The 12,174-nt window shown below is 33.3% G+C and overlaps 2 protein-coding genes across 4 annotated transcripts in view; both read right to left on the reverse strand.

Annotated features, from left to right (window-relative positions):
* LOC119667338 (probable serine/threonine-protein kinase irlF) overlaps window positions 1-1,066 on the reverse strand; it is a 1,208-nt gene extending 142 nt beyond the window's left edge. Inside the window, exon 1 of the mRNA XM_038076626.1 lies at window positions 59-1,066. Coding sequence (XP_037932554.1) covers window positions 59-1,066 — 1,008 coding nt within the window. The remainder of the gene's footprint in view (window positions 1-58) is intronic.
* Window positions 1,067-6,348: 5,282 nt separating this feature from the next.
* On the reverse strand, window positions 6,349-8,305 carry LOC119672166 (zinc finger protein 660-like). 3 transcript variants are annotated; one of them, XM_038083158.1, is made up of 6 exons: window positions 8,153-8,305; window positions 7,613-8,094; window positions 7,484-7,558; window positions 7,086-7,429; window positions 6,693-7,029; window positions 6,349-6,639 (listed from the first exon to the last, which is right to left on the reverse strand). In XM_038083158.1, exons 2-6 carry the CDS (start codon window positions 8,068-8,070, stop codon window positions 6,372-6,374), a joined length of 1,482 nt encoding a protein of 493 aa, XP_037939086.1. In that variant the 5' UTR covers window positions 8,071-8,094; window positions 8,153-8,305; the 3' UTR covers window positions 6,349-6,371. The 3 variants fall into 3 exon arrangements, with proteins under 3 accessions (XP_037939086.1, XP_037939085.1, XP_037939087.1); XM_038083159.1 differs by having other exon boundaries at window positions 6,416-6,508; window positions 6,566-6,639; window positions 7,613-8,302; XM_038083157.1 differs by having other exon boundaries at window positions 7,613-8,304.
* Window positions 8,306-12,174: the final 3,869 nt, after the last annotated feature.

The following is a 12,174-nucleotide window of genomic DNA, read 5'->3' on the forward strand; positions in this document are numbered from 1 at the left end:
GTCCTGCGCTATCATGACAGTCCCGAAGAACTCGATGTCTTGAACGTTTCGGCACGACCCATAAAAGCTTATCATCAACCATACGATACAGCCGACCGTTATGTATTTTATAACCATCGCTTTCATGCTGTTGCCGACCGTTATCGTTATGTGATTGCTGACCGTTTTTACGTTGACGTTGCTGACCGTTTTTACGTTGACGTTGCTGATCGTTTTGACGTTGACGTTGCTGATCGTTTTGACGTTGACGTTGCTGACCGTTTTTACGTTGACGTTGCTGACCGTTTTGACGTTGACGTCGTCGACGGTGTTTACGTTGACGTGTCTCATCATTTGGCTGTTGTTGCCCATCGTAGTTGTGATGTTCTTGACGACCCGAGTTACGCTGTTGATCGTTATCATAACTACGATGTGACAGACCATCGCCACATTGCTGCAGACCACATTGTGACTTTATTTGTTGCTGATTATCGTTATCGTGCTGTTGCTGACCGTTATCGTTATGTGATTGCTGACCGTTTTTACGTTGACGTTGCTGACCGTTTTGACGTTGACGTCGTCGACGGTGTTTACGTTGACGTGTCTCATCATTTTGCTGTTGCTGCCCATCGTAGTTGTAATGTTCTTGACGACCCGAGTTACGCTGTTGATCGTTATCATAACTACGATGTGACAGACCATTAATATTTCTCGATACTGTTTTCCGTATAAGACTGCACTGGCTACCTGTATCAAGTAGTGCTGTACATTGTCTACCATTTATGTATACTTCTCTGATCGATTCTTTGGTGCGTTCAATTCGACGCACACTTGACTCCCCACAGTGCGTACTCTGACCTTTTGGGTGAACTCTTCCGCAATTGTTACACCGTTGTCTACGTTGTGGCTTTGAACATTCGCGCGAAAAATGTCCCGCCTCACCGCAATTGAAGCAAGCTCTAACCTTCGGTTCCGTTCTAAACTGTTTCTGTCCGGAGTTTTCATTTGCGTCTACACTTACGCTCGAATTTATTATCGGATTTGACGATGAATTTGCCAAAGCTATTTTGTTCGTTCCATGTTGCATATTGCGTAAAAAGTCCTCAATACCTTCGCGAAAATCTTTTAAATTATTAAACCGTAGCGGTGCGATCGCCGCTTGCAATTTAGTGTCGTTTAGTCCATTGCGAGTATATTTTATAATGGCACTATCACTTATCTTGTATCGTCGGCCAAGTGCCGCAATTCAAAAACAATAGTCAATGATGCCTTCATTAACATTACGTACCGCTTGACTCAATTCAAAATTAATGTCAGCTTCGTCACATTTTACATCAAATTCTGCACGCAACTTATTCGAAAAACTGCTCCACTCGCTATCAAATTCTTGTAGAGAATCCAGCCACAACCGCGCTACTCCTTTTAACTTTCCATAAACGGCTAGCAATAGTTGTTTTTCATTCCATTGGAATGCATTAAGAGATCTTTCGACGCGATTGATAAATTGTCCAACCGTAAGACCATTTTTATCTGTTGGATCGAACACGGGTATCGTTTCGCTGATATCTTTTACCGACCCATGTTGTGGTAAATCGTTAACCACTGTAGATGTAATTTCCGTCTTCTGATTTTCATTTTTTTCGCTCACGTTTTCCGTAGGTTTACTTCGTATCACGTTTTCTATGCCCATTACAAGTTGTTGAATCATTCGTTCCATATTATCTATTCGTGAATTGATCACATCTACCGGCTCGCGGATTTCGTCTGCTTTCAGGTGCTCTGTCAGACGCAATACTAACTGCGCTTTGTTGCCCGTCGTATCTAAACCTTCTTCCTCCAACGCCTCCTTCAGCTCGCTTAAACGCATATCCTTCAACTTCACCATTCTCATTTTATTACCGCCGTTAATTTATAAACAACACATTTCGTTCCCGTTTCGTTTTGTTTTTCTTTATACCTTAACTTCGCTTTCGCGCATGTTAATGTGTTGAAGCGCTAGCGCTCCCACGGACACACTCACACGTTTCGGCTAGGCGCTGTTTATCCCACTTCTGATTTTTGTTAAGTTATTGTAAAATAAAACAGTTTGCAAAGCTTTTAAGATTTTAACCTAGTTTATTTATTATATTGATAGTAGCAGTTTTTAATATATATATTATTTCATTCGCTCCAAAGCAACCAAAAAACCTCCACTCTACGCGTCGTATTTCGCCATACTCCTCTTTAAACGTCAAACGCTCGATTTGCTATTTTTGCACACTCATGGTTGCATTTTCGTATTTTAATTTTTCGTGTTTTTACACTTGTAACCATTTAAGTTAATTATTTTTATAGTAAAATATAAAACATAAATAGATATTTAACAATATGGTGTTTATTAACATACTTCATGATATCATGGCTAGTACAGGTCATAGTACTGTCTTTACTGTCATACATATTAATACCATTTGCACTAACAACAACTATGGTTGGGCTACTGCCGGTGTTTACTCACCTCATAATAGGGAAACCTCATATATTTGTATGAGACCAGTATAAAATTTCATCAAAAATCAAATTTATAATAATTTGGAAAAAGCTTTGCATTGCATGCACACAAAGTCAATCATTTATTTTAGAAAAAATGTGTACAAAAAGCAAAGACTATTTCTTTGAATTTGTGTGTCCATTCAATACTACTATTGAACGCCCTTTCTTCTTTATTTCCTCTTAACCCAAAAGAAACCAAATTTTGTAAATATAGAAACAAAAAATTGCACTTCACTGATTGCCCTTTCGTCTCGTTCGCAAAACAGAAAATTGCACATATAAATCACACAAGATCCCAACAGCAGATATGAATAGAACTATGCAACAACTGTCACATATCACACTTCACCGGCACATTTCAACGGTCTTCGTGTGTTCGGAACGACTAAGAGTCATGTTGTGACACAGCTTTGCAATTTTCTACAATTCAAAGCTGGGTGTGCTTGTAGCTGACTATTGACTGGCTACCGTAAAATTCCAGGGGCTTTTTTGTTCTGCATTCGCATCGTGTATTATTTGTTTGTGCTAACGCGTGTTTTGAAATTTTTGGGTGAAAATTATAATAGAAATAAAATTTATTTTACTAAAGAAAGTTAATAAAAATTTAATTGTGTTTGAAAAATTATTAAAATTTATTGAAATTATTAAAATTTATTTTACTAAAGAAAGTTAATAAAAATTTAATTGTGTTTGAAAAATTATTAAAATTTATTGAAATCATTAAAATTTATTTAACTAAAGAAAGTTAATAAAAATTTAAAATCGTGTTCTGAAATAAATTTTTAAAATTTGTTGAAATTATTGAATGATCAAAAATTTATTTAACTGAAGAAAGTTAATAAAAAATTTTATAATCGAACTAAGTACAATTTTGAATAAACAAATTTTAGTTACGTATAAAACTTTATTTGTTTTATTTCTACTTTAATTCACTTTAAGCGTGCAACATGTAACTGTATGTCGAATTAAAAGGTATTGTATGTTTACGTCTGTACGTAACATGAATAACGTCGCTTTCGTCTAATAATCCCAATTGGTCAAACTTGTTTATTACTTCTATTAAACTACTTTTGTTGTCAATTAAAGAACTTTGTATCTGCAATACAATATAATAACATTGTATTTTCCACACTGTCTAAAAATTCTTGAAGCGGGTAATCATTTCCATAGAAACTTTTAATTGTTTGGAACCGCTTAATTCTTTGATCCGCGGTCAATTGAATTGGAAAAATTGCTGGGTTTGATAAATTTGTTTTATACATGCTCTGTTCCTGTACTTGTTTAATGTGCTGATCTTTTTGATAGATGACTAATGTTAGCTGCTCATTTTTTGTTTTGTAAACTTACCGACTGCGCCAATTATGTGTCTTGATAATATAAAATAAAAGATATGAGGTATGGGGATGTAAATCCTCCATCCCTTGATTCGAGATACTCCTGGATCTCGTTAATAAATATATTTGGGAAGTAATAAAAAATTATACAACTTGTGTTACTGGAGATTGTTTGTTTAGGAACAAACGATCTTCTATCATGTTTATACTTCTGATGTTTTATATTTGTTGATTATATCATCCACTAGCGATATAAGTCGCATGCATATGAGACTTATCTAAATAAAAGTATATTATATAGAGTGTGCATCAGCATATTCGCTTATAAATGTATTCTCCGACGCTAGTCGCGCGGTGTCTTATTCCCGCTGCACAATTTTTGAAACTAAGTATGGAAATGAAATGTTGTATAGTATATATGCACACTACACAATCCTCTGATTTAATCAACATTACCATCAAATCTGCTGCTGTTCAAGAAAGGATCAAGGTTTTATGGCCAAAGTTTTCTTGTGAAAATTCTTGCCAACCTCCGCATAGCTATCCGAACGGCAAAACATTCATCAAATCGTGGATGAACATTGACGTAATAAATGTAAAGAACATTTAGATAACTATTACTACCATTAAAATTTTTATTTAATCATCTTAATATTCAATGGGTTCCCCAATGTTTCTGTGTCCCCTGATATTCGCAGATATAAACGTGTTTTCCGGACGACGCATTTCGACGATATCTCGTTGTTCTCCCCTGGCAATGTGTTTAATATGATTATACGTATTAGTGTTCTTTCACCGATATTATTTATTCTTTACTATATGGTATATGTCCAAATTTTTAGGTTGTACTATTGCGGCCTATGCAGCTCCAATATGGACTCCACAACTCTGCGCGACGCAATGGAGTAGCACCCAATTTTGCCGAAACACACTTTACAGTAACTTAACAGTCACGCATAAATACATCAATTCCTAATGTATGTTCAAACTGCAACTCTACCCCCATGACGTTGCCCATATGTTATCCTGCTTCAACACACGCAAACCTTAGTGTTATCGACCCTTACAGGAGATCACCATCTTAATCCCGGTTGACTTCAATTTAAATCCCATCTCTCTTCAATCCACCCCATTCTCTAATAATCCCCTCTTCTCTCAAACAACCATCACCATCAGATCCTAATCCATGGACTTGTCATGTGATTGTTTTCATGTTATCTACTTTACAGATACCCGTGAGCTACAATTAGAGCAATTTCAGTACAAAAACACTACTAATTCATACTTATTTTGAATACACCCAAGGAATAAGTTTCCCTATTCTAACACTATTCCCAACAATAGAACTCCCTTTTTCTGAATGACCCTTTTTAATGGCGAATAGTACGAAAATGAGCAAAACAAAGAAAAAAATTGCGTATCATATGTTGATTTAAGTTTAAAAATCGCATTATTTGTTGCAGCATAAAATATCAGAAATGAATATAATGAATACTGTATAAGTAAATTATATTTAATTTCTTTTTTTTTAAGTATACATAATTTATTTCTTTCTTATATACAATAAAACAAAGTAATAATCTTATTTATTAATTGAAATTATTAATGTTTTAACTAAAATTTAAATTCCTTTCCAAAAGTCATATTTATTTTTAACTTGTCTCCCAAACAATTTGCTTGGCACACATTTTGTGCAAAATTGGGTAAAAATCTCCCATTCCTTTATGATTCAGAATAGCAAAATTGGGAAAAGGGAAAAACTCCCATTCCCATCTGATTCAGAATAACTACGAATATTTGCAAGCATTTATCACGTTCGGAGATTCTGCAAGTTTTTCTTTGATTTAGACAACGATGGCTGGAGTGGTAGAGGTAATGAGAATCTGCGCCTCAATTCGACGTTATTTTCAAATTTTAATTAATATTCTTTTTTTAATGGGGTACGTAACGTCCAAATATTTGAGTGACTTAAAGGTTTTGTACTGGTAGGCAAGAATGATAAAATACAAAATTACGCCATCTAAAATGCTGTAAGATGATGTAACAGTTAAAACAAAATACAAATAAACATTTATTTTACTTAAAAATTAATTTTTAAAACAATTTCTACAAGATTTGGTTAGTTCAAAAGAAATTGTAATATATATAAAATTATTACAAAATTATTTTACGCTTTAAAACATATGAATAATTTAAACAAGCAAATAATAAACGCAAATTGTTTTTAAGAATTTGCAATATATTTTATTACATGAAAGTGGAATTCATATTGGCCCTATGATGAATAATTTTAATAAATTATTTAAACAGTGAGGTGAAATAAAAAATTTCATAATAAACAAGAAATTTGGCAAAATGTTTATCACTTTGAAGGTAGGATGGTATAATCTTATATTCTATCATTCACGCTAGGGTCAAGCAATTTTAATTTAAAAAATTTGATCATTTATAATTTATTCGTGTTTCTCACATGCCAGCAGGAATAGTATTGAGTTTCCATTTATTATTTTTGGATAATAATTTTTATTAATTGTTGTTGGTATTTGCTTTGTTGGTTTTAACGTACCCAGATTCTGATATTTTATGTTCAGCAAAATGTTCACGTAATTCGGAAGCTAAGCGAAATGCTTTTGGACAAAATTCGCACTTGTATACATTCTCTCCTAAATGAGATCGAAGATGTTTAATTAAATCATTACTTTGAGTAAAAGCTCTCTGACAGTATTTGCATTTGTAGGGCTTTTCACCGGTATGGGTTCGCATATGGCGGCGCATATGGTCAGCAATGACAAATCTAAAATTAGGCTTTTAAGTATATATTTTATTTTCATATAATAAAAGGCAAACCTCATATCACAATATTCACACTTGTGCGGTTTTTCACCGTTGTGATACATCTTGTGTTTTTTTAATTGAAAGGGTTTTCCAAACGCTGCACCGCATACATCACAAATATGCGGTTTAAATTTTTTATGCACAGCGCTATGTGACGCTAAATCGCTAAGACAAGGAAATTTTTTAGGACAATCAGGGCACTCATATTTTTTTTCACCTGTGTGGCGAAGAAGATGTTGCTTCATATTGCTGGAATTACTGAATGTTTTTCCACATTCAAAACATAGAAAAGGTTGCTCCCCTGTATGTGTTCTTATATGATCTTTGAGAGTTGAAGACTGTTGAAACACTGTAAATGTATGATATGTAGGAGTATTAATCTAATTGTTTAAATATTTTTCTTACCTTTACTACAGAATTTGCAGTTATACATTACAGTTAAATCTCTCATTACAGGATGATCATTACGATTATGTTTCAATAGTGTACGTCGACTTTTAAAACTTCTTAAGCATTCTTTACACTTGTATAAAACAGAGGATTCTAACTCCAAGTGTGTCTTCAAGTGATTGCCTAATGAACTCTTTTTTAAAAACGTACTAGAGCAATACGCGCAATTATATTCAACTTTCTTGATTTTATAACTATCCTTATTAATCACATTATTAATCGTATTTTGAATGCACGCAATCTGACATGATTCTTTATTTTCAATTTCATCAACACATTCTTGATACTGATTTTTCAAACTGAAAAAACACGAAATAAAATAAAAATGTATTAAATTGTATGATTGATCTTACTGTACGTTATTGCTGTTAAAGAAGGTTGCGAAATCTTTACGTTTTATAGTTTGCAAATCCAATCTTTGAAGATTCCTAAAATGTATATATTTACCTATTAATTTTGTAAAAAATATATAAATATATTACGAATTTATAGTTTGATCCATTTTTAAACTTTCGGTTGCAACAGAAAAACTACTTTGTTCACCAATTAACACATCCACTTCCTCCAATTCGACTTTAACGGATTTTTTTAAAGCATAACTTAATTGTAACGGATCTTTGTTTATTTTTTGGACGGAATTCGCAGAAGAATAAGCTCTTGATTTCTCGAAACCATTATTTTCGATAATGCTTTGCAAGTAGATGTTGGAGGCAATACACATTTCTCTAAACTGGTGCAAACTAAGCAGCTTGTCAATACAAATTACGCAAAGTGCCTTTGGAAGTCCATCTGTTGTCCTAATTAGAAGCTCTGGTATATTTCGCAATAAAATATTCACAATTTGTAGATTTGGACAGATACTTGAACATTCATATATGGACTGTAAAGGTTTATCTGTAGCCATACAACCTCTACATATTATATTGTTTTGTATCTTCATATTCTAAAATATACTTGGTGGTTCCTTTAATATTAGGAAATTAAAATTTTTAATTCCTATCAACTGTATTTATTAGTCTCACAAAAAAATAGCAATTGAACCTGAGCCAAGATAGCAAAGCCACTGAGAGGACCACACCGGAATTGAAACACGTAATTTTTTTAAATTTATTAATTTGTCAAAATTTGCTAAATTTAAACTTTTTACCAAATAAAATATATTATTTAGATAGAAAATTCAATAATCTTTCATTTCGAATATACTTCATAATTGTATGTTACGTAATAGCAAAGATATTCAATAAATAAAACACAAACAAATTTAATAACACAAATTTTTAAAAATATTAATAAAAAACAACCAAAAGAGGGCACGACTATTGACCTGAAAAACAATAAAACACTGCTTTCAATTAAAGTAAAAATAAGAAAAATCGTGAATACAAAAATTGTTTGAAGTCGTAGTAGAGCTTAATATCAAAACTGCTTAATTATTATTCAAATCAAAAAGCTAAAAATGAAAAATCTGCAAAAATAAATCATACAACATAATTTTAAAACCTGAATAACATATTTTAATTTTATCATAAAAAAATTATAAAATAAAATTATGATCATTATAACATTGTGTGCAAAAAAGGGTCCTTTTCGAAAAGCTCAAAATCATCATGCCCACATTTTTTCAGAATTATTTTTTAAAAATTCTCCATTTTGTGCAAGCTACTTCAATTTCAAACCGAAACAGCATATCTATGGAGAACCGAATTTCTGCAATTGAGACCACACTCAATATTCTGGTAACCAAAATCGCTGAACTGTCTGCTAGATTTTCCACAAATATAAACAACGGACGCAACTCAAGATGCAGTAAGTCCAAAGTGTGTCACTTCCATATAAAATTTGGTAAAGCAACACGAAAATGCGAACCACCATTTGAATTTCGCACTGCAACACAACAGGAAAACTAATATCGCCACCGTCTGTCTCAGCAGCTGGCGGTGGCACTGGAAATCAATGCATCAAAGAACAAAGACTTCACGTTCGTGATCGCAGTACAAATCTCAACTTCCTAATTGACTCTGGATCCATAATATCAGTATTACTTATCACAGTCGTAAACTCATCATGTAATATAATTCCTTATGAATTAAAACCTTACGCAGGTAACGGTACTACAATAACATATGGTTTAAAAACCAACCGCAACTCGCTGGACCAGTAAGCCATCGCATCATAACTTCCTGCCAACCCATTGCAGAGCGCCCACGCAGATATGCTGGTGATAAATGAAAAGCAATAAGAGAAGAATTCACCACGCTTCTAAAACAAGACACCATATCTATGTGAATTTAGTGTAGTAGAAATAATTTTTCTTGGATACAATATATAAAGACATGGTATCAAACTGCGAGCGGATCGCATTGAAGTCATAAACAATTTTCCAAAACCTAATACAATAATGGAACTACGTCGCTTCCTTGGTATGGTCAATTTTTTTGGTAAATGCTTACCCAATGCCGCACAAACACAAGCTCCACTTAACGACATATATAAGAAGTCCATAAAAAATGATAAAACTAAAATTTCTTGGACTTTACCTCTATCTAACAATGCACTAAAGACATCATGATTGCTTCGCAGCAGATGTTCTTGTCATCAACGGCCCCGTTGTCTCTTATTGCAAATGCTTCAGACGTTGCAGTTAAAGCTCATCTCGATCAATTTCAAGACGGTTTATGGAAACCTGTTGCCTTCTTTTCCGCAAAACTTAACCCGACACAGAAAAAGTATAGCACATATGATTGAGAACTCTTTGCAATTTATCTTGTTTTTAAATACTTCAGACATATACTTGATGGTCGTCATTTCGTTGTAAGGACCGATCACAAGCCAATTACATTTGCATTCCGTCAAAAATTAGATAAAGTCTATCCTCGGCAGCTACGATATTTAAACTTCATCGCAGATTTTACTACATCTATAGTCTACCTTCCTGGTTCTTAAAATTATGTAGCAGATGCATTATCTCGAATCTGTGAAATCATGATGCCTATAACTATAACATTAGAGGAAACACAGATGTACCAAGAAAACTATCTAGAATTGCCTCAAGCAAAACAAAGTAATGCAATCCCATTAAAGAATGTATATTTCAAGTCCGATGTAGAAATATGGTGTGATACGTCTACAACGACAGTTCGACCATATATTAAGAAAGTATTCAATGCAGTACATTCACTTTCTCATCCAGACACAAGAGCTACATCTAAACAAATAAGAAAAAATATTTCTGGCCAAGTATTCATTTTTTATATTGTAACAAATTTAGTCTGGTAATATAAAATCGTTGTAACACGGCAACACTGCGAGTTGACAAGAAACAAAAAAAAGATGTCTGCCAGCTAGTCGAGAGAAGTTGTTTTTCGCCTACAGTCGAACGGAGTGTTTTTTATTGATTTTTAATCGTAAATAATAGTAAATTATTCAAGTGTATATGATATTTAAAAAGCTTTTAACTTTCATATTTAAAATGAGTATTATCTTTTAATTTATAAAAAACATTTATTAAATAAAGATTGTTAAATGTTAAAGGTTAACTGGCGTAATTATTTTTGACAGTTGCTAAGCTATTGACAATCCTGCGATACGAACGGGAGTTAAGACAGAATTACCAAAGAAAGCAAATTCGTAACAATGTATAAATTTATTTTATTTGGTTAAATAAACTTTATAAAAGTAACTAGCTAACAATAATAATAATAAGCTAACAAACAATTTTAATCCGTAATTATGAATAATTTAATCAGAAAGGTTACGACCAAAGGTCACAAAGTTTTAGACGTTTAATGCGACGTGTTGGCTCTATTGACGCCAGTTCGTTAGCTTCATCATTCGGATGAGAATACAGCCGCTGCAGGTGCATTCTTGCATTTCGCTGTATTTCTTCCACCACCGTATTTATCCTTAGATCGCGATGTAGACCGGAGTTCTTTACGTACTATGGAGTATTTGCCACACTCCTTAATACAACGTTTTGAAATTTTTGTATAGTTTCAACATGCGTGCTGCTAGCGCATTCATGCTATATGTCCAAATTGGTTTCAATATTTGTTTGTAAATTATGAGGTTGTTATAAAGTAACAGTTTCGACTTCTTTCCAATAAGCCATTTTATTGATCTGTATTTTATATTAAGTTCACTTCTCTTTTTTTTACATGTTCATTCCATCTCCAGCATTGCATCATACCGAGGTACTTAACCGTATTAATATGTGGAATTTGTATTACATCAATATAGAGGGAACTAAGTCTGATATTTCGGTTTGTAAAGTTGACGTGAACACATTTATAGCGGTTAAGTTTTATTTTCCACTCATCATCATCTCCAATCGCAAGGACAGCTGATCATCCTCGAACGTTGCTGAGCTCGTTGGCAAATCATGTGTGTATATTAAACATAACAGAGGACCAAGTACACTGCTCTTGGGTACCCCAGCGTTGATTTTTTGGAGTTCACTATAATCGTTTCCATACTTAACACGGAAGTAACGATTGGATAAGTAAGAAGAAACAATATCGAAATAGTCCAACAGAAAAATGTGTCTTATTTTCTTTAGTAGACCTGTATACAAAACTTTGTCGAAAGTCTAAGAATACTATTGAATTTTCTTTTACTAAAGTGCTTGATCAATGATCAAATTATTACATTTGAATCCAAATTGATGCATAGGAATGGTCTACTGTTGTTCAAGTAAATGCAACATCCATTTGAGCATAATCTTTTCAAATTATTTTGAAAGCACAAGTAGGAGAGCTATTGGCCTGTAGAAGCTAACATCGTTTGCATCTTTTCCCGGTATAAGGATCATAATAACTTCTGAAACCTTCCACAACGAAGGGAGATATTTCAATCGTAAAACAGCATTGAAGACGTTAGTTACTTTTACTATGCACTTAGCTGGGACTTCTCTAAAAAGTTCTGCAGTTACCTCATAACTCATAACATCCTGTTTAGTTTAAGTTCGTTCTTTATTATCATCATTACTTCAAGCTCGTTAGTTTCTGATATTAGTACCCAGATTACAGGTTTCAACACTATTCTCACT

The sequence above is a fragment of the Teleopsis dalmanni genome, chromosome 1 (genome assembly GCF_002237135.1).
Source record: "Teleopsis dalmanni isolate 2A chromosome 1, ASM223713v2, whole genome shotgun sequence".
Classification (NCBI taxonomy): Eukaryota; Metazoa; Arthropoda; class Insecta; order Diptera; family Diopsidae; genus Teleopsis; species Teleopsis dalmanni.